Genomic DNA, 24050 nt, shown 5'->3' on the forward strand with positions numbered 1-24050 from the left:
TAAAAAATGTCATTGATGCTAAATTAGGAATAGATATCAGAGTAGTATGGAGCTCACTTCCAAAATAAGCCTCCTTTACGTCACTACTCTGACGTCCAGAAAAACCTTCTGGAATCAAAGATCACGCAAAATGGTCAGAACAGAAGAATCCTGAGTCAGCTCTCTCATGATGTACATTTTTACGGGTGCTGCACATTCTTCACTTTTCCAAAGCCAGCAAACAAGCAACGTCTTGGGAAAAAAGCTTTAAAATTAAACTTAGACATGCGCCAATATCGTCAATATTTTCCATCTAGAACTATTATTGTTCCATCTATGTATTTTATCTTTTTAGCACTGAAATTAAATCCCACTTCAGATGAATTGCCTAGTACACAATGCTAAAACCAGCGACCTGGGTCATGAAATGCACAAAAAAGAACTGTATTTGGTTGAAACTACAGGCAGGCAAAACATATACTTACATAAATGAAAAACTGCCTGCCAACACCTCAATCACAAAAAAATTGCATTTAGGATTTTTAATGACTATTCTTTCTTATATTACACGCGGTATGCTGAAACACAGATAACTCTCATGGAAAAGGAAAAATTGCTCAGCGTAAGCTTGCACCCGCCACACACCACGCCTGTTGGAATCACAGCCTCCTAAGGCAAAGGCAAGTTTCTTGGTGTTGCCGCTCACACACAGGGAGAATACTCTCTGCTTTTAGAGAATCCAGCTCACTTTTCCCTGGTTTCTATTAGAGTCACCCTTGGGGCTAGTCTGAAATAAGATAAATTAGAGATGAAAATAACCAATGACATCAACTCCTGCATCAGTGAAAGACAGACTCTCACAATATATTTACTCTTGTGCTACCAGACTTCTTTTGAAAATCCCAAATGCTGCGGCTTTCATTAGACTGTAATGTAAAATTCAGCTGATGGAGAATTTCTTGAAGGAGAGGGCTTTGGAGGGCAGGTGCTCACTCGTGGTGCTGTTATAGTGGGTGAGCTTGGATGGGGAAAACCAGACAAGAATATAGTTAGTAGGCTGCTGGGTTGTATTTTCTTAATTTTAATATGTACTTCAGAACTTTATACTGACAGATCTGAACTAGAAAACTCTGGACTTGATCACAAAGTTCTGGCATTTACCTGAAGGGGGAGGGAAAGAGGAAGGGGAGGGGAAGAGGGAGAGAGGTGGAGAGGGAAAGAGGGGAAAGGAAGAAAGGAAATGAAAAGGAAAAGGGAAAAATGGGGAAAAGGGGAAAAAGGGAAAAAGAGGGGAAAGGGGGAAAAGGGAGAAAAGGGAGAGAAGGGGGAAAAGGGGGGGGGGGGGGAGGGGAAAAAGGGGGAAAGAGAAAGGGAAGGAAAAAGCCAGAGGGGAAAAAAGGCTCAGAATCAGTGAATTCAGTGTAATGTGTAATCAGTAATCTAATTGTATTCAGTAATATAATACTGCAACTGAAGACCCACCCATGACAACTAGAACATTTTTTGTTAGGCTTTTTTTATGTTTAAAATTTGCATTTTTTGAAATGGAAAGTCTTATGTGAAATAAGGCTTGGTAAACTTTGAAAAGTATTTTCTCATACCATAACCACGCAATCAAAAAGTTAAATTACTCCTTTTCCCCTCCTCTCTCATTTTTTTGGTTTCTTTTTCTTTGTTGAACAGCAGCAATTCTGGAAATACTATACACTCAAGGAATATATACAGGGTAGTGGGGAATGTTACATATAAAATGCTGTTTTAATGAGCTTTAACAAAAAGGATAAATGTAGAATCAGACACCCAGCACCTTTCCCCTCTCTCTTGATGCCTCTTATATTGTAGAAGGTAAATTGCAGACACATCATAGACACTAAGGCAGTCCTAGTAAAATGTAGGCTGTTTTGCCCCTCTTTCAAGTTCCTCATTGAACCTGGGAAAGACCTTTCTATGATCTTGTGATCAAATGCTGCCATTCTAACAAGAAAGACTATCAGAAATGGCCAAGAAATGGAGTTTTTACTGCTCTTAAGGACTGCTGATCAGCATAATGACATTGTTGTTGTGACCAAAAAAAAAAAAAAAAAAAAAAAGTTAGCCTGCTGCTTTCCCAGTGCTTTCAGGCTGAATTGGTTTTCTCTGTTGTGCAGTTTCAGGAGGAGAAGGGAAAGAGACTTCAATTACACCAGAGGCTCCCGGTAGTCAAAACACATGGAAACTGCTGTTGTGATACTGCTCATCTCACTTTGTCTGGGTGAATCACAAAGCAAAAATCTTCACACGCTACTTCAGACGCTTCATGCCACCTCACACTCTCAGGGGGAGAGCCCCACAGAAGAGTCCTCAATGCTCTCCTCTGGTGGTAGGAAAAGGTTTACTTTTGGAGGGAGGGAGGGAGGGAGCAAAAGTGGCAGAAAGGCAAGGCCTGGAAGGGAGGACAGGTCCCATATACTCCTTTCTTGTTATTTGTGCCTTCCCTCTCTCATTACACTCCCTTTCTTGCTACACAGTCCTTCCTGAAGGCACCAGCATGAAATTTCTCTCCAAACGCTTAAGGATACAGCAAGCACTTGCAGGCTTACTTCTGTTCACAAAAGCACTCAGAAGTTCGGACACATATCCCCTCTTTCAAGCCACCTAATTCTCTGCCACTAAAAAAGCATTTGGAGAAAACTCTCCATATACCAGCCCTGATGGAGCAAGCACACCTGAGAGCCTCTGTAAGGCTATCTGCCACCCAACCATGCTCAAAGGCAGCAGCCGCACTGTCCCCGATGAGCCATGCAGGCAGCACACACCAGGCGCACATCACCTGAACGCTTACCGATTTACAGCAGCATTCCAAAACATGTCAAAAATCAATGCTCCAATTTTATTGGGATAGCTGACAAGGCCAATCCCAGAAGTCTCTACTTCTGGCTGAAATATGGATGTCCAAAGACATGTGTCAAAAAATATCTACTTGTACATTGTTAAGCTTCAATAAAACTTTTTTGTACAGGGCAAAAGTTCAAGCTGAAACTTCTGACTTAAACTGCTCTATACTTTGAATTTAAAAATTATTAATGTGAAAGCAAGTAGAAAAGTGTGAGGGAGGGAGGGAGAAAAGAGGAGGAATGAAAGAATTTTTGTATGAGAGGGCTGAAAGGGTAATAATTCCCCTTGCTTAAAAAAAAAAGAAAAAGACCATGTAAACCACTTGCTGGATATTATTAAGCCTAACACACTATGAGCTCAAGCGGTTAGTCTGTGCTCAGCTAGATTGATACCCTTGCTCAATGAGTTTTAAACTAGCTGGCTCAGGTGTGACAACACTATACTGCAGCAGTAGGGCCTGCAAAGCAGATGTACTCCATCATTTAAAGTGTCCTGAAGGGACTAATAAAGTAATACAGGAGAGGAAGAAACAGGAGGAGTTGTGCCACTGCTGGCCACAGTTGATGCAAAAGCAGAATTCCTCCCTGAAATCTGAATCGTGTACAAATGACTTTACAATGTTCCACATTGTTTCATGCTCTGATTTGCATGTTTTTATTTGTTTGTTTTGCTTTGTTTTAAATTGCCAGCCCTTTAGACCTAAACAATCTGAAATTCAAGCTGTGAATCTTTCTGGCTCATAAATTTTGCCTGCTGTAACACCTGCGCAACTCGTCTGTCTCGTCTCGGATTTTACAAGTGCATCCAAGGAACAGTACTGTCCCTGGACCAGAAACTTGTCGACGCTTCTCCTGCTGATGTATGAGGCACGACAGAATTCAGTGCACATGCTCTCACCTGTGCTGGTTTTGCAGCAGTAACATATAGAAGAGATTTTTTTGTTCATAAGCAAATATATTTGCCATTACATACAGAGCGAATGGATTTGCTGTATCAGAAGATTTACATAGTCACTCTTCAAAGTAAAAATGCACTTTGAGATGAAAGAAAAAATGTATATATTAAAATTAGTTTAGATAAACTGTGACACAGCTCATTACCACTAGATATTACGAATGAGAAAGGAATGTAATTCTCCATTTGTGCTGCAGACTTCTGGAAATCTTAGGAAAGATATGACAGGTGATACTGCAACAGAAAGCAACAAGGAATGATCTTTTCTCATTTATATGCCATATTGTTCTCTAACTCCAATCTTACAAACCAAGTGAAAGATCTTAATCCACACTGCAGTAATGCTGTTTTATACATCATGACCTGAATTACTGCACTACCACAAACTGATCTTACATGTTTTTTATTACTTCTAGTTACAAAGTAATAAAAAACCCCTGTGATTTAATTTCTCATTAATTATACAGCCAGATTACAAAAGTCAGTATTTCATAATATGGTTATTTAAAATACAGAAAGATATGGTTCTTTTCCTAAGACCTTACAGACCAGTACAAGCTCAAATAAAACAAGACATAAATATGTAGCACATCATCAACATCTTTATATATTTCTGGAAAAGCAGGCCTTAGACAACATCAGCTCTCTGTCTTCTGTCACGCAAATTCCCTGACGAGCCCGAACTACATGATTTAGCACTGATACAGACCTCCTAATATCTGAAATACAAATTAGCTCAGCTGATGTTCCTCCAAGAAATAAGTGCATACCAGCTATTGGGGTTTACTGGGTAAACATCTCATTCTGTATCCTGCCAGTTAAAGGGAGTCTTTGTTTGAGCTAAACGGAAATGAGATCAAGTCTTGAGTAGTCAGGGGAACTTTTTTTGTTTTTTTTTAAAGTATCCCTTATCTGTAAAGAATATACAATCTTCAAAGTCCAAGAAATCTAGGAAATTTGGAATGGATCTTTGGAGCAAGACATGGAATATGTGCTATGAAACCAGAAGCACCTACACAAATGTCAGCACAGCAAGGACAACTGAAGGTTACATAAACATAATTCTGGGGGGAAAAAGAGCTAAAGATGGAGAAACCTGTCTTGTTCAGGGATCAAAACTAACATGCTTTACATTTGAAATTATCAAGAATGCCATGAAGCAACACAAATACTGTCTGACTTTTAAAGGCTGTCTTTAAAAGGAAGGGGACAGTCTGAGAAACACTTGATTTCAGTTGAAATCACAACCTATTAGAGATCTATGGCCAAAGAGTTGGTACAGGCTGGATTAACTACAAGTGATATGTGGCCAAGCAGCAGAAGGAGGGCAAGGCCAGGGGCCTCCACTGGTGGTGTGTGACAGCCAGGGCTCTAAAAGGGAGAGCAGAACATGCAGCACCAATGAGGTTGGCCACACCACAGAAACCTGCATGAGCCACAAAACAAAGCCACAGAGACCTAAGCAGGGAACACCTTTCAAAGCAAAAGATTCTGTATTTTCTACTATTTCAGTACCCCTCCTCTAGCTTCTTGGGAAGTAAGTCTGTCTTTATGACGATTTCCTGCAAAGTCTACGTGATCTCAACTGTTATGGTATGTCTGAGTAACGAAACTCTGTTTCCCTAGCGACACTCTTTTCTGAGAGCTGCATATACCACCAAGGCACTGTTTAACATCCAACACGACCCAGGCGACAGGTCCACAGAGCCCATTCTGCACTGAGCAGGTTGTCAGAGAGACCGGAGCTGGGGACTGCTGCCTGCGCATTGCTGAGGACGTGGGAAGCACCTGGGGAAGCACCAAAGCAGGAGGAGATACAGTGGCCTCATGATCATCACCAGGACTCAGGCAGGACAACAACAGAAGGAATTAAAGATTTTAACTGTCTGTCAAAGATGAAGACTGAGAACTGACAGAAGTTAAAAGGATGTTTAGATGGTTTGAGATGTAGAAGAAATTTCTGCTAACAGTGAGCTGAGCATGTGCATTCGTGGAGCACAGAAAGCAAAAGATAACAGCGATTCCATAAAAAATGACAGCAAGAAATTGGAAACAGGTAAAGAAATAGAAAATTTGTGAAACAGTTGTTTTTTACAAAGGTCTTTACATGGATCATATTTTCTGATACAGTAAGGAAGGATTTATATACTGCAGTAAGTACATAACAATGAAAATGTTTAAAAAACCAAATTCTTAGAAGATTCAGATAACAACATCATATACATTAAAGAAACTGAGGATACAAGTGAGGGAATTTGGGATTTTTGGAATAAATATCATTTCTGAGGACAGCAACATGTAAAAGATAACCTCCTTTTTAAAATAGCTCCACTGAGTATTACCAGCACCAAACTTAGCAGAATGCCCTTTATTCTGTTTAAGTTCTCTGTAGCACTCAACAAACGTTGAGACAATTAAATAAAAAGATAAAGCACCAAACTAAGAAAAAGGGGTGAAAAACTTACCAAACAAAACATTTTAAGTTCATCTATTAAAAAAAAAAATTAACAGTATCAGTAATGACAAACAAGACATCATTTGTTCATCCACTAAGAGAAAGAAAAACAGTGTAAAATGTTGCTACTATCCATTGCACAGTTAACCCTCAACTGGAACCCTCTTTTCTCATGATCATCTTAGTCACAATCTCCTAGAAAACATATTGCTTTAAATACATTATCCCATGTTCTAAGTCTACTTCTCTGAAGCAAAGATTAAGTATTTGAATTTACTCTCCATGGCTGGAGAATCTAAAAGATGACCTAAGAGAAATATTTAAACTAAGGAGAGAGGCAGAAAATATCCATTCATTCTAGTGAAATGATTCTGTAAAAACGCAGTGCTTGGGCCCTTTTCAAGAGAAAAATGCATGGCCAATAATGATTAAAGCAAGATACCAGGTATTTGCAAATACATCTGTATTGTTGTAGATAATTTCTTTCTATTGAAGAGTTTCTGCTCTAGTAAAAGCCAGTCAAAATGCCACAGTCTCTTGTTACTTGTGGAGTTCTTAACACAAGAGTAGTACTTCCCTCTTCTTTCTTTTTGTCAGATATTTGTAACCTGACATTAAAATTGGCAATAAAAGCCATGCAGAGCTACTTTGAAAGAGGCAGATTCTTGACCGTGCATTGTAGCATTCATGTCTCTCGCTTTCTTGAAATTTCCCCTGAGATAGGAATTGGCCCAATGTCCTTTGACAACCAAAAGTATTTACAAAGCAAACAAAATTTAGGAAGTACTATAATGAGTAGAAAATGCTGTGAGGGAGCATAATGGACGTATCAGCAGAGGATAATTACTGCAATTGAGGCATGTTCCAGTGAAATTCCACAGAGAAAAGTAAGAACTCATTAAGTCTTTGCATTTACTCAAAAAGAGAAAATTAAGTTTTTTTAAAGACATCCAAGGATACTTGGAGCTGAATAAAAACTCTTGTACCCTAAGCTTGCCCATCCAAAGAGAAATCAATTTGTTACTGACAGAAAAGCTAGGAATTTTAACTTGAGTTCAGTGATTGCAAAATGTGATAAATTAGCAGGATTTCATATAAAGTTCTCTATTCACCAACAAAAAGAGATGCAGCACTGAAAGACTGAGGGAGAGCTACCTTAATCATGAATAGTGCTCTTCAAATCTTGATGCAGACGTACAGTGCTACATTCTGACACATTCATTTGCTGATTTCTCTTTCAGAGTGGCAATACGGGGCCTATACAATTAGTTTCATGTAGGGCTGCACTCTCTATAGGAGGAAAATATACCTGGTAGGCGCTGGTCTATTTATCTCAGAAAAGCAGTGCTAATAAAGGGAAAACAAAAACAAACACAAAAATCCCCCTAAAAAAATAATCACTCAAAGCTACTCAGAATATTTATGAAGTTCACATGGAATCTGCCAAGCACTGACAGTTTGCAGATTTCTGGAGACAACTGTACTTTCTCAGTCTGGAACAAATGCAAAGATATTAACTAATTATTTATGGGACAACCAATTATCTTCCACTGTATATCTAAGACTGAACATCATGAAATGCTTACTAGCTGAGCAAGCAGGACAGTAGAGCAATTCCCTTTGGAATGGAACGAAGCCAAGGAACTGGACAGAGAAGCATCCTTAACAAGAATAATTCACTAACATAGACACAATACTACTCAGTTTACCTAGACATCGCACATCTGACCAGCAAGATGTTTCCAGTACCAGAAGATAAACTTTACATTGTCACTGAGTTGAAGCAGAGTGGTCTGGAGCTGCAACTGTTCAGCTCTACAATTTTTAAGAGACAACAGACAGTAGTTGAAATTAGAAAGTCAAACAAGGAATGATATCTTTTTGCCTTGGGAACAAACAGAATACAGAGCATCCAGAGTGCCCTGTGCGCCCTCCTTCCCTTGCAGATGCAGCACGGCTTTACCCTTCCCTGCTGTATTGTTGGTCTGGGCCAGCTTAGATGTGTGACTGCTCTAATGTCCAGGTACACAACAGTAATTTCTATTGTATTTCCAACAACAAAAAATACATCCAACTAAATTCACATCTCATTTTCCAAGGAAACATTACTTGGGAAAGAGCTGTGTATTCAAAATGAATGTCTGAGGTAACTCTTTGGGAGGATATAACTAAGTCACGGCCCACGGTTTGTTCATTGTGAAAGCCAGAGCCATGGTGACCAGTCTTTGTGATGGGTTGTTCAGCATCACGTGAAAACTACCTACTCCACTCCTTCTTCATCGTGACTTGGTAACCGGGCACAACCGCCCCACAACATGTGAACATTTTATTCTACAGACATGGTATTCCCACACACATACATCCCCCTGTGTCACCAGGTACACAACTGGGGAAGACAGCATGGATGGAAGCTAGCTGCCAAAACCATCTGTCTGGTACATAACCCTACTGCCTCAGGAACCAGGGTAATACAAAACGGCCTGCAGCCAGGCTGATTTCTTTCCTGATGGGCCTCATGCAACCTTTTATTAGCTGGCGAGCCTGAACCAGAACATCAGAGACTGGGTGAGAGATGTGGACAAAAATGTAAAACCCTCCCAGTTCACTGCTATGCTTGAAAGAAATCCAGCTGAAAATCCTAAATCAATTTAATTTAACCCTAAAAGGATTGATTAATTTTCTCTCGCAGTAAGATCATGTCTTTGAGCAGCAGAGGTTAATAACAGATAGTGCTGCATACTTCCGCTAATGTTCTCCAGTTCCTCATTTTTTAACTGAAATCCATAAAGAGGTCACAGCAATAACCAGAGATTATTTTCTTTCTATGCCAATTACTGAGATGCTGGGAGGATAATTTTCAGACTCTGATTGTGATTTGCCAAGTACACTAGGAGACTTGATTTTCCTTCCTTTTCCATGCAGGAAGACAAGCAACTGCCAGGAGGGGAATAAAGCAAGATGCTTTTGTCTTTGCCGAGAGGCTTAAATACAGGTTCATAGCACAGATGTATAAACTGAGTAGAAGCTCTAACAGGAAACTACGTCAAGAAGAAGAAACTAGAACTGAGTGTGTTTTGCAGTGGATCACAGGTAAATGACCAGTATGACTTAAATCGACTCAACTGCTCAAGTGATCGTGTTTGTTCTCCGGCTTCTTAAGAAGAAGAATGAATACGAAAAATCTTTTAAATATGGGTTTGAAGAGTTCCCTACTCTAATAATGAGGCACAAATATTCTCTTTTATGTGGCTCAAATACCATATGCTAACTTCTAATTATATGTGTTTGGAGCTACAAAATCTGTCCTCCAAAATTGGAGGCCAAAATGATACAGATATCTAGTGCATAGTTGAGTGAGTTCAGTTACTGGTTTCCTGGCTTTGCCTCAAGCTGCATTATGATTTACCTGCATCTGAACAGCACTCAGGTAGATGAAAACTCTTAAAATAGTCTCTTCCCAGACCATCCCTGGAACTAAATGCCATTAGATCAAAACAATACTAGACAACTTTACCACATGGGCACTTTCTTCAGGAAACTAAGAACTGATTCACGTGCTTTAATTGAGAAAGCAGCAAAAGTTATAACCATTAAAATCCAATTTCAGTGTATCTCTTGGAACAAAAGTAAGTATTTATGCTATCTTGTCAAGATACCTATTTTGATGTCCTGCATTGTTCTTGTTGAATACCCAGTATATTCCTGACTAACTTAAAAATTAAATAAAAAATTTTAAAAATTCCACTTCTAGCTTTCATTCTTTACCATGTAGCTCCTTTTGTCTCAAACAGGCACTATAATAACATTCTGCTTTATTCCTGGCTCAAATGATGTGTCCTCTCAGCAATGTGACCATGGGGCACACAGAGTTATAATGACAAAGCTGCACTTACCAATTCCCTGCTATTCACACTCTTTCCATTGGGTGTTGCTATGATATTAAACAGATTACTGCTGTGACCCAATGTATGCATAGAGAAAGGCATGCCAAAGGTTTAAGGTCTCTGCTTATGTTGCTTTGCCCATTGTACTACGCAGCCCAAGTCCGTTGTACTTCACAAAGTTGGTGTTGTACTTGATTAGTTGGGGTTGAGAAAAATTGTCAGTGACTACTTTTGAAAAGAAATCCATAAAATTGAGTCTTCCAGCTTGTACTAAAAGTTTTACACTCTTTCATGAAGGTGATCTGACTAAAACTTATATGTATATTGCAGCATTCAATTACTGTACACAGTAGCTGTGCAGATGGCTCTCTTTTAATTAGAGTATTTAGTGCATCTTCTGCATAAAGACCCAGGCAATGAATAAGGAGGAATTTAATGAAAGTAACCAAAAAAGGAAATAGTTTAATGGAAGTTACAAAGAAAAAAAAAAAAAGAAGAAAAAAAAGAAAAGAGAGTAACTTAGGATGGAATTCTTGCAAGGATTTCTTGCTCATTTAACAGAGCTCTTTAGACAATCTGAGGGAGAAATCTTTGCAGATTTGTGGCCTCAGGGAAGTCTTGTCAAGCACTCACTTTAGTGAGCACTTTAGTGATCAGGTAACTGATCACTAAACTTTGCACAGCTGATGACCACACAGATGACAGACGAAGATTTCAAAAGCAAGATACTGGCTGGAACTGGGCTTTCAATGTAGCAGGGACATGCCACTGAATGTATTCTATGGGTATTGTCAGAAAATGGCAGGATTTCATTAAGTTACAGCAAGCACAAATGGTATAAAATCACTTGATATTTGAAATATCCTCGGTAACTAGTAGTTACACTAACTAGTAACTGTAAAGAATACAAAGTTACTACAACCTGAAATACTGGCTATTTTATAACCCATAATGCAGTTGCTGATCTAGTTACATTCCAAGGTTTTTGGAAAAGCACCGGCATTTACTTATGTGGCCTTTGCTCTAATTGGAAAAAAACCCACACATGATCTATGCATTTAAAAGGAAAAGATGCAGTAAGACAACATGATTTTCATACGTACTTAAATCTACTGCTCAGACATAAATGCTTGAATAATATGAACCTGGGCAAGGAAGAAGTTGCTATGGGTCATAAATGATCAGCTTCAACTAGGAAAGTTGTATGCCCTCTTAGCAGGGCCAGTAATATGAGCCACTCTTAACATAAATTCCAGAATTTCTGTATTCTAAACTCTTTAGTGAATTTTAAATTTCATAATGATGGCTAGACTTACCTGGTAGACCGGGTGGGGTTTTCAGATATTTGCCATTAAAATGTTGAATTACTACTTCACATTTTTCTGTAGACTCCATTCTGGAAAAGAGAAGAGAGCGGGATGGGGGTAGAGGCAATACGTGTTACTAGACTGTTATGAAAATGCTCAGTCAGCAAAAACAAAAAAGCAAAAGATTAAAAAAAAAGGACAAGCACAGATGCTGAGAGAAATCTTCAAAGCTGTTCTTGCTGATTTCTACAGAGAAACTGGTTGGGCTCATTATGGTACAGTGTGGCTTGCGAGGAGGACCTGCCACCCTCAAAGCCTGCAGCTGCGCTCCCGGCTGTGTGAGCGCCACAGCAGTGTCAATGAACAGTCCCCTTTTGGCGCCCAGGGGATCACCCTGAACAAGGACATTCTTTATGCTCTCATGTACTGCTTGGAAAGGCAAAGGACGTGTTTCTAGATTCCTTATGCAATCAAAATAACTTCAGATGGCATGAAAAAAAAATAAATACAGGATTTGGAGAAGAACCCAGAGCAACAGTTATTAAGGATTACAAGGTTAAAAAAATAACCTGCAAAGACAGACTGTATAGCAAAACCAAAGACAAAGCATACATGCCTATTACAACACAAAGCCAAGTTTCAGGTGAAGACAGTAATTTACATGTATTACTGGCAGGTGAAATGCCTTACTGTTCATCTCGTAAGACTCCAAGATAACTCTCAGCATTGAGACATTCAAGTATTAACAGTGAACTAGTACTTATATTATTGAAGGAACTGTAAAGAATACAAAGCTACTAGTTAAATCCTTGTCCAGCACACTAGTCCAGAGAACAGTTGACTTTGCTACAGAGTGGGTATAGGAACATTTGAAAAGAGGAAAGAGAGAAATGGAAAGCTAAGAATCAAGCCAAAAAACCCCCCACCATATTGCTTTTGTTTTTCTTAGAAAAATTATGTTTAAAAAAGACTCAGTGCCCCTTCAATACACTAGCGCTTACCTCCAGGTACTCTCTGCAAAATAACTCCACTGACATAAATATTACTTGCTTCTCACCAGTCTAGATCTTTTTAAAATTACTTTATCCACCATCCTTCCTGTCGTATGTTTCTGGGAAAAAGAAACATGCATTCTGCACAGCTCACATCATAGAGTTTAAAGCAGCAGTTAGTTGTCCGGGGTACAAGTTTGCCAGAGTTCAAAGGATCACACCACCACCACAAAAAACCACACCAAACAAAAAAACCCCAAAAAACAAAAACCAACAGAGAGAATTAAGAAAAAGAAAATAATGGAGAAAAAAAAAAAAATCCTAATTGCCTGATTAATTCTCCAAGCAAGTCAAAGTCTTTTGTCAGTTTGTTTCAGGTGGAGTCTTTAAAACTTGTCCCTTTCAGGTTGTATGATTGCATATCATGTGGGCTGGGCCATTTGTGCAAGCACAAAGACAGCAACTTAGATTGTTCACTTTGGCTTCATTCAGATATAACTAAGCGAATGTCTGCACTGAGCCTTTAGAGACTCTTGTCTCTGAAAGAATAAATGCAATAAAAGTCTGTTTTCTGTAGCTGCAGGCGCTTAGTGTCAAACCACGTTATGTTGCACCACACAGCAGTGACAATTTTATTTTAATACATGGGGCACATTTTAACAAGCCAAAGCAGTCCCTGCAAAGAATGCAATATATAAGCTGCCAAGTGAAAGAGACTCGGTGCACTTGATGCATTTTATGTGGGAAGAGAATAAAAGTGAAACCCACAGTGTTCTGGGATAAAAAGGCCATCATTCGAATAGCACTCTGAAAAAGAATGTGCACATTTTCTTCTCAAGTTTCACAATTAACGGCTCTCAAATGCCATTGCTAGCTATCTGTAATCTGGCACACGCTTCACTTGAAACTGACACTGGCATTATCGACTCAGTTTGAAAAGGCAGCACAATAGACAAAGCCGCCTGTACACGTTCCCTTCAGATGTGCTGCTGAGTAACAACTGCATCCATCCCTCGTCTCCCCTACCTGAGACCCTGCGTGCTCTCTGCAATGCGTGACTGCGGGTAGACCTTTCCCCTGGCCACACCAAGGTGGGCCCGGCAGCCCCTCACTAATCAGGCCTGCATCCATCCCAGGACCACCTCGGTATGAATTATAATTTTCACAATACCTGAAATAACTCTTTCAAACTGTGTTCTTCAGGACAATTTGCTCACTGACTGACTGGGAAGAATAAGGACGAAATAGAGGAAGAAATAGAGCAAGTAGATCTATTTCTAAAATTATCTGATACTTGCCATCACAAGACCCTGGTTTTAGTTTAGTTAAAACTCTGATCAACATCAACCACTTAGGTGGCAATATCTATAGTAGACGCCTACCCATGAGCTGAACCTGTCTGCACACATTGATTCAGAGATTCCTCTTTTCATCTGCTGTAGCCATAAAAAGCAGCCATACCTGGGAAGAGCTCCAATAAAAATATACTTTTCTCAGGTCCACACTAATAAACTCTACCTACTTTTTCTTCAAAAAGCTGTGGCACTTCTCTATTGTAGAATGTGTTTGGAAACTCAGAGGAGATGGACAAAACATGCTTTTTGTCATGAATTTATTCTTCTCATCTGAGATAGAAATGTTTCAAAATGTTGGTTGAGACTGGCATTTAATAAAAATATCACTAACAGAAATGTTATATCTTAAAAGTTAGCCTCGAGGGGACAGGTTTTCTACAAAAGAATGTCATCGGAGTGCAGGTAAACTTGGAGGAAGAGCATTCTTAAATTCATTTTTCAGAGTTGGGGTTTTAGTCATAATTAATAGAACAAAAATGTGACAACTGATAATATTCTGGAGAAAAGACAAGGATCTTAGATGCTTCAAAACCTTCTGTTGAAAGATACAGATATTCAACTCTCCTGCTGAAAAGAGGAGGACATCAGCTTCACATAGTAATTGAAATATGCTGCTGATCAGATCATTCACAAGTATCATTTTCAAATTCCCTTCAACAGGATGTTTTTGGTGCTGATCTTAAGAGGATCTTGGATAATAATTCACATTTAAATGCAATTTGGAGATAATTATAATGCATTTGAGTATTATTTTGAATCAGGAAATGAAATGCAGAAAAAAAAATTATCAAAGCCATAGGCCAGATTCTTATGATATTTTTAAAGGTACAGATAACTATCTAAACCAAAGAAACTAACAAAACTATGAGAATTTTTTTTTCACCTGTGTCTTTTTATCTCCACGTTCTGGAAATTAAGTGGTAAAGTTCCCAAATACGAGTAATTAGACTGTCCATGTTCTATCCAATTGGAAAGGAAGTGAATTTAAAAAAATCTGAAAAGGAAGACTGCTTTTATGATTTTTTCTAGCCATAGTTTGCAAATTTAAGATATTTCAATATGATTAGCAAAAGAACAAAAAAATTGGGGGTACTTAAGCAAGTATTACAACAAATAATTTGATGTTCATGTCTTGCTATTAAATATTTATTTCAGATCATTTAAAAAATACATATTATTCTCTCTACAGACCATAGTGGCTCCAAAGTAGTCATTAAGTGTTGTTATAAGTAATAGGGAACCTTTACGATGAAAAAAAAAAAAAAGGAATTTTTTTTAAACTAAAGCTCTTACAAACGCTTATTATAAAGATTGATGCAGCGTCAAGAAACAACTTAAATAAAATTTATATACAAAGAATAACATGATGATTACGTAATTATTACATGAGAAATATTCAGTACCATGTAATTACCAGTTACTGGTAAAATGTGGGTTTGGTTTACATGTACCCTATAGTCACTTTGCTTAATAATAGTAATAACGTAGATGAGCATCAGGCCTATTTTTTTTTTTTAATATCCAGAGTAAATATTCAAAGAGTAAATTGTTACTACCACATCTATATTATGATCAGCATATGAATATTGTTGTTTTCTTATATTTATAAGAGTGGGAATAATAAATCTTGGAGGGGGTGATATTTCTTTACTATTTAAGGCATTTTGCAAAGATGGAAGTAGGTAGCTAGTAGCGATATTATACAGCAGAGAAGTCCAAAGAACTGAGGCCATAGTCAGAAGACATACCAGAGAACTCAATGTCTTTAGCATATCAAAAAGATGAGTGGAGGGGCAGTTTGATAGCAGTGCATAAGTACCTTTGTGGGGAGAATAAACTAGGCACTAAGTAGTTCTTTAATCTTGCTGAGAAAGTTGTGACAAGAACCAGATAAATTTGAAAGAGAAATTTGGCAGAAATACTTAACTGCAAAGAAGATGATCCACTGGCACACATTAGACAGAAGACATAGCTTTTTTTTTTTTTTTTTTGGTTGATGTCTTCAAATCACTTCATAATACTTGTATTTTAGTAAAATACAAGTATTATCTCAATATTAGGTAACTGGGAGTACTTCGACTGCCTGTGATATAAAAGAGGTCAGGGAAAATGATCTTCAGATCTTAAATACTTTAAAGCTACAAGATATGTTTGATTAGTATGAGGTTTCTTAGCACCTCTTTACGTTCTACTCTTCATCCTTCTATGGCAACAGGTTCACTAATTCCTTTGACTTATTTTGCTATTTTAATTCCAGGCATTCTAAGACCCTGATATGGCTGCAAACTGTGATTTTCTTCTCTCCTGTAACTGACTTAGGTATCTTATGTCCCCAACTTTTCAGCTGGTAAGAGATTGCTTCAAGATGTTTGTGCTTTTTGGTTTGAATCCATTTTATGCTGGAAAACTGTTCCCTTTGACATTTACAGCCTAGAAAGAGAGATTAATTTTGACAAGTTCTCCTCATTACTTGTAATTCTGTCTTTTCTCAACATGTCTTGCCTGTATATTCTTCATGTTCAGTCCTGTTTGCATGAACAACAGGAGGTTGTTTACTATCTCAGATGAATATACAAAATCTGCAGAAGCCACTCCAGTGAGGACAGGATAGGCTGTTCTCTCAGGGGATATGGTCCATACTATACCTTGCAGCATGACCCGTTATGCCAAGGTGACCATTTTGAGCTGCCTGAGTGAGTATCTCTGCACAGAGCTACTGTGCTCTCCATAGAGAAACCTCTTTGTTTCAGAAGAAATGACACCTACGTTATCCTGAAAAACCCTGAAAGATGCACAGCTTGCTTTGAGGAAAAGAACATACAAATTAAAGGCTTGGCTCTCTCATTTTGCTTCAGTGGAAACTGGAACACATCCACTTCTACTGAAATCCATGCAAAACTTCTATAAATAGAATAATGATCCTCTGGGGGCTCAAAATCTTGTTTCCCATTTTCTGTCGCTCCCTTTCAGTTGCTGAGTCGAATACTGTTTCCAAAGACTAAATTTAAGACATATAAACCACAGACAAGCAGGAGGTAAGTTTAATAAAACATATGCAGGCAGAGAAAAGCATCCCATTGAAAGCTCTTCCAGAAGAACAAGGTAGGGTAAAGACAAGGATGAAGCCCAAATTCCCAACAACAAAATGGGTACATGCCCCAATACAGACGTCCCAGCTCTGTCACAAAGAGATGGAAGTATCTCCTCCTTTTGCTCTAGGATGATAGACACAGCTAATTGAGAATCTCTTGACTTTGGTCATTTACTGGGAACAGTATCATAACATTCTTTTATGACAGTTTGTGTTGGACAAATTTTCTCATGTTACTGGAAAAGAATAGTATGAACACAGAGTCATTCCACCTAGACCCAGGCTGATTTATGCTACTGTCTTCAGAGTCTCAGGTTAAGTATTATACTGGTGCCCGCCAGCAGTGCAATACTTGACTGACTGTCAGCATTTCCATCATAAATTTCTGTTTTCAGAGGCTTATGACTTCGTTGTAAAATGTTGCTTGGGGGGTGAATCTTGCAAGGTCGTTTTAAGTTACAAGACAGCAAACAAAATAAAAAAGTTAGTGGTTTCTAACTCTTTCTTTGCACTTTATCATTTAAAAGTACCTATAAAACTCTTGCTCCGCTATTCAGCCGAGTATGGTACACATATGTATGGTATTATTAATATTACTATTCTATAGGGAGGATACTTAAATAATACTTGAATGGTATTTTACTGTGGGGTTATAAAATGCAATTTTTATTTCATTGATTCAGTGGTATCAGCAAGTCCCTCCCCAAGGTATATCCCAATGCCTCCTTGCCCCCTTTTCTATGTCCCAAGGAGTTCTTCAATTAAACTCATGGTACCTCGAGCTGGGATTATGAAAATTGCTCAGCCAAATTATCTGATGGCTCCTAACTTTCGTTCTTCCTCCCTTTTCACCTTTAAGGGTTTCATATCCATTTACATGTTACAGAGTCCCACTGATATTTGTCCTGGGACCCTGCCCCATCTGTCCCTCTCTGGAGTTTGCTTCTCCCTGAAACTGCAGCTCCATGCTTGGCAATTTTCTTCAGGATGTAATGAGTCTACCAAAATTTGGTCCAGGTTGCAATGCCAGATAGAAACATGAGGGTCTCGGAGATACATTCTCCCACAGACCTCCCCAGCACCCTGCAGTAATGGTGTGAGCCCTTTCCAGGGAGGCCTTTCAATGGAAATTTATCACCACAGGCACTGGAATATTTTACAGATATCACACAAAGTCTTGGGGGCATGTTTTGGATTTCCAGTTTCATCTGAGATATCCAATTATAAAGCGATTTCCTGTGTAAGATGTAGGATGTGACAGATCATTCTTCTGACTGAAAGTAGGAATGATCCTTATAACATCCAAGCCTGCACTACCGTCCCAGGTGATGGATTTGTTCAAGCTAAATTTATAGCACCTTTTCAACTGCCTTCAATTAAACCCTTGAATAAGGAAGAACAAAGCATTTCCCCTCTTCGCAAATGCATTCTTACACTGCTTGGATGTTCTCTATTCCCTGGTGCTGCTGACACTTCTCTGCCTCCAAAGTAGCATCATCACTGATCCTCAGAAATCTCCCTCTAAATATTCCCCCTTTCGTTTAGCAAAACAGCACCGCTGCTTTGGCTCCACTTTGATTGTGTTACTTCTTTATCTTCTTCCACCTTAACATCTGGAGCTCACGCTTTATGGGCCTGTGGAAAGCCAGGTCTCCCAGTACATACAGTTACCTCTTTATAAGGGACACAAACACTTCTTCAAGATGAAGTTAAGTATTTCCCTCTGTGCTCTCAGTACCTTCTCCTATCCAGTAATTCCAGCCTCCCTCAAAGACCTTCTCACTTACTCACTACCTCTGATCTGCTTTTTAGTCACACCGCCACCAATGCTGCTGATGTCTTGTTTGCAAAACTCAAATCACAAGAGATCAGATTTAAAATTATATAATGAAAAAGGTCTTCAAATTCAGTTTCTGTGGCTTTTTTTTCCTTGGCTTTTTTTTTTTTTTTTTGAGGATGAAGGACTATGCTTTTGTTCTAAGCTCTGCGGAATCCACCTACACTTTTTAATTGAAGGATTGGATGCTGGAGTCATTAGGTGACTCACAGTGTATTGGGTCTGGCTGAGATGGAGTTAATTTTCCCCATAGCAGCCCTACAGTGCTGTGCTGTGTACCGGTAGCCAGCAAGGTGTTGGTAACACCCCAGGGTTTTGGCTACTCTGAGCAGTGCCGGCACAGCACCGAGGCTGTCTCTCGCCAACGTTCCCCCTCACCAGCAGGCTGAGGGTGGGCAAGATCTTGGGAGGGGACACAGCCAGGGCAGCTGACCCACACTGACCAAAGGGATGTTCCATACCATATGACATCTGCTCAGCAATGAAAAGCTGAGATACTGCAGGAGGAAATGGGGGCATTCGTTATTTATGACGTTTGAATTCTGGAGCAACTGCTATGTGTACTGAAGCCCTGCTTCCCAGGAAGTGGCTGGACTTTGCCTGCTGATGGGAAGTAGAGAATAAATCTTTTGGTTTTCCTTTGCTCCCGTGCAGGGCCTTTTGCTTTATTAAACTGCCTTTACCTTGACCCATAAGGTTTCCCGCCCCCACCCCCCACCCCCACTCCCATCCTGCTGAGGAGTGATAGAGCGGCTCGGTGGGCACCTGGTGTCCAGCCAAGGTCAACCCACCACACCCAGCAGCAGAGATTTAAGAGAAACACCTCCAGTTTTAAGTCTTGTGATGAAATCCTGTGTGAGGACGACGCTGTTTGATTTCCTTTTCAACATGCAATCTTATGACAGACTGAACTCAAAGCTTCTCATCCTTTTTCCAATTCCTTACTTCTAGTAAGTATTACTCTCCCCTCCTCCTCCTCCTAATTTCTCTCTCTGCTATATGATAGGCTGTGTTTAGTCCCAGCTTCTGCTTGCTGGTGTCAGCAGAAACCCACATTGCCAAACAATAGGAGCACCACCAGCCCTGAAGAATGCCAGCTCCCATGGAGAACCTGGAGCCACGTAGCATGGCTTTGAAGTACAAAGCACGGGCAAGGGGTGAGGCAGAGACGGGTATCCAGAAGTTGCAATGATCCCCTTTCAATTGGATGGACTTCTGTGGAGCCACAGCTGGAGTCCAAAGCTTCCCTTCTCTGGCCCCTTGCTCATAACTTTTCTCCTCAAAATCTCCCCTGGGGTGTACCAAGGCACAGTTGGGTTTAAGCCACAGTGAAATGCTCTGGAAAGTTTCAGGAAAATTTGTTCAGTTGCTTTTGAGGGACGTAAAAGAGAGGAAGTACTTTCATGGCTTAAAAAGGAGAGCTAGCTTTGTATACACACACTTTAAAGGAGGCTGAACTTTAATGTGGCCAGACATTGCTCAAATAATTTTGATCCAAGTACATTTGAAGTTACCTGGGTTATAAATGATTAAGTAGCCACCTGCAGTACTATGAAACTGCTAATCATACCGATTTAGGAGAAAAATCTGACAATAGCTGTCTACCCTAAGTCTTTACTTCCGATTGCTTTTTGAATATACTTATTTTGAGATTGACTATTCACATAATTGAGCAGAATCAAAAGTAATTTTTAATCATCACAGCACTTAAATAATAACTTTGAAACATCAAATTTCAAAATTGCTGGATGCAGCATCTTTTTAGTGTATGCAAAGTTAAACTTTTTCTCCTGTGGCTCAGTTAAGATCTATGCTAAGCAGCATGGTACATTCCACAAGCAGGCAGGATATACTGTGATAAATGGGCCCAAGTGGGAAGGTATAATAGCTGGGGTCGCTACACAGGTTGCTGATCTGAACTTCTGAAATCTTATCTGGGCTGAAATACAGCTGCCATCTCCTAGCTGTACCGTGTGCTCACACTGTAGGTATACTAGAAAGAAACATTCAAGACTACAAGCAAAGCTAAACAAATTCATCTATTTGGATTGACACGCAGGAAAAAGATACCAAATGGCACTTTATTACAAAAAGAAGGTCAGATGGTCATGTAATTAAAGCTTGTACTGATAATTCTGCAAAGACAGGAGTCAGCATTCAACTACAGTTCTAAATTCCTGGATTAACTCTGGCCTCATTCAAGTCAATGGGGGATCTGCTGTATGCTTTGATGGAGCAAAGGTTTTACCCCTCTGTCGTTTGCATGATGAATTACACAACCTCCATGTTAGATCACTAAAGGTTTTTTGAAATATGTTACATAATTAAATTCATTTCCACAAAGTCAATTTTTTTAAGATGCAAGCTTATCCGTGAGTTACACTAATCTATATTGAGTTAGATAGAAAAATTCATGTTATTATCTGCAAGAATGCAAAAGGAACAGTGTGTCATCTTTCAGCATAAATGTTTTGCCTTTTTCCATTTGAATTCAGATAATATTATCTTAACATTCTTCGCGCATGATGATCTTTCACATCAAGGACAAAGGTAACACTATAATGTCACTTATCTTGCAAGCTACCTTTTTATCAACCAGTACCCTGTTTCACTCAGTGGTGGTATGACACTAACAGAAGTGCCATGATATACCCAGATATGGTGTATTTCAAAGAAATTTGCAAGATGACTAAGGCATTTCACCTCCTCTACAAAGCACAATGTTATGAATATTCTGTAGAAACAATGACTTGGGATTTTTTTCCTTTTCTTTTGAAGCAGAAGACTGATTTACAGCACAATTGTACATTTCTCTTCTTATTTGCTTTTTCAGTATCTTTCTATATATATAGCGCTCTACTCCTTGGCTTTACAAAAGAAAACTATTTGATTTAAAAATGTTTCAAGCTGAAGAGAATCTATGTAAATATTCCCTGCGAGTAAACATGGAAACTTGTCTATCTGTACTGACAATGAACTACATGGTAATAATATGTTGCCCATTCTGTCTAAAATATCTGACTACTTCAACAGGGCTTGTTATATGCAAATATTTCTTCTTAAGCTCTTCTCACAGGCTTGAGTTCCCTGCAGCTTTCAGGGAAGTCATGTTTCTTCAACTACAGTTCCTCCCCTTTGCTCTTCTAACTGCTAAATTTACTTTTTCCTGTTGCAAAATCTTTGCTAAACGTTTGAACGATTTCTTCACCAAGTGTGTGCTTTTGGCTGTAGGACATTTATTATTATCCAAGCTTGGATCGTTATTCCTAGCAATTTTATTTACATAAACATACATACAATGAACTATTTTTTAGAGCAATGAAGCGAACATCCTTCTGCATTGGTACTCTTCACCTCGGTGGAAAGAACAGACACACAATCTGATAAAGGTGCTGCTCTGCATTTTCCATAGCTATAAGGCTAAAGAGTTACAGAATAGAAAGCATTTGCAAAGGACCAAAGCAAAAAAATGTGCATGACTCAAAAAAACCTAAAGGTTTCACCTGGCAAAGCCGACTCCTCTGCTGACTCCATTAGCATCTCTTAATATTCTGGTGGAAATGACATGTCCAAAGGGTTTCAGCATATTCTCCAGTTCCTGCTCATCCATGGAAACGGGTAAATTTGAGATGTATAGATTTGTGGGATCTTGCTCTTGTTGCTATGACAAAATAAGAGAAATATCCTCAGTTAGGCTTAGCACAATAGAATAGCTTACAGCTCATACAATAAGGGCTACTCAAAATAGGACCAAGTCAAGAATATTTAGCTGCATTAGAAGCAAAGATGGGCAATCTGTTCACAATGACAACATATTTGCCAAATTTCTGCAAACCCTCATGCATGTGCTTAATTCTGTGCGTGACTGCTCTTACTGAACTCAGTGACACTACTCATTTATAGAAAATTACTCTCATGCACAAGTGTTCTTGGGTTTGTGTCCTAATTTAGCAAACAGATTGTGAAGAAAACATGATTTCCACAAATGTGCTCACTGTTAACATAAGTAAAGAAAGAAAACTCAACACATGTTTTAAACAGATGTGCTTTCCAGCCTGCAGACTTCCCATTCAACCTGTTCATCATGAGCAAGGTTGGTTGAAACCACGGATCGCTTTCTACAGTATCTTTTCCATTCCCCCCCCGCCCCCGAAACGTGTTGGTTGATAATGTTCACATAATGTGCAACAAGAGCTAACTGGGCGGGGGGAAGGGGGGAGTATTGCAGTTCAACCTAAGGTCCTGTTGAGATAGGGCACATGTTTATTCTCAGACTGAATTAAAATATCAGCCTGTAGTATGAATAATTGAGAAAACAAATTTGAAGACAGCTTTCTTGTTCTATTTTTGATTTTTAGGCTAAACTTTCCATTTTGGCAACCATTCCAACTTCTATTCTTGCTTGCCGAACTACTGCAAAGAAACATGAAAGAGGCATAGATGCCATATGGAAAATAAGTATTAAAGCAGTAAATAAAAACCTTGTCTACAGACAACCAAGTCTTGATTACATTAAATCAATTTAGTTAAGCTCTTGCAAATTTTCATGGCTCTGGTCCCATTTTCATTGATATGAGCTTTACATAATATCTGATCACCTGTCAGTACAAGCCTGATTGGGATCAGGCAAGACTACAGAATCTCAGCTAATGCTTAATAACCAAAAATATAAGATACAATCTTTATGCTGTGCAGTAAGCCAGACAATACCTTTACCTGACAAAGTCTTATGAGACAGATTTTTGGATTCTTTTTCATTACGCATTTTAACGGGCAGAATTAATTCGTACTTGTTCAACAATGAGATTTATATGACAACAGTATTACCTTTTATTTTGCTATGAGCTGTCCTAAAACCACATTAATAATCTTGCAGCAGCACCACAACCTTACACTGAAGAAATTATACACAGTCCTGCAGTCATCTGCTCTGGTTTAACTAAACTAGTTTCAAATTACACTCCATTAAAATCGGTGCAGATGTGTCTTGTCAAACACAAAGAATCACACGTCCTATTTCTGGAAGATATATGAAGACAGGACAGAACCAAGATGTCTGCTCCATCACTGCCTTGCACATTCAAGGCCTCAAAAATGGAAGCAGAAATCGTTTCAAGCTGTGATTCACGCACCCTGTCTTTGCAGGGACAAGAATGACTAAACAAAGTTTCGCTTAGCTAAATACCAGAATCAGAAACCAAAGAAAGTTTTCAGCTTTCCTTACCCCAGGGTGAAGGGAACTTTAAGCCCTTTTGGATGAGAAGAAAAGCTGCAAATGGATACCCCAAAGGGTCTAAAATCAAGAGGCGCGCAATACTGTTT

The 24050-nt window shown here is 39.0% G+C and overlaps 1 protein-coding gene across 6 annotated transcripts in view; it reads right to left on the minus strand.

Moving 5' to 3' along the window:
* RBMS3 (RNA binding motif single stranded interacting protein 3) overlaps positions 1-24050 on the minus strand; it is a 715580-nt gene that overhangs the window by 127928 nt on the left and 563602 nt on the right. For all 6 annotated transcript variants that reach the window (XM_075745772.1, XM_075745774.1, XM_075745775.1 and 3 more), the window contains 2 exons: positions 22232-22389; positions 11463-11542 (listed from right to left, as the gene is read on the minus strand). In XM_075745772.1, coding sequence (XP_075601887.1) covers positions 11463-11542; positions 22232-22389 — 238 coding nt within the window. The remainder of the gene's footprint in view (positions 1-11462; positions 11543-22231; positions 22390-24050) is intronic.

The sequence above is a fragment of the Balearica regulorum genome, chromosome 2 (assembly GCF_011004875.1).
Source record: "Balearica regulorum gibbericeps isolate bBalReg1 chromosome 2, bBalReg1.pri, whole genome shotgun sequence".
NCBI lineage: Eukaryota > Metazoa > Chordata > Aves > Gruiformes > Gruidae > Balearica > Balearica regulorum.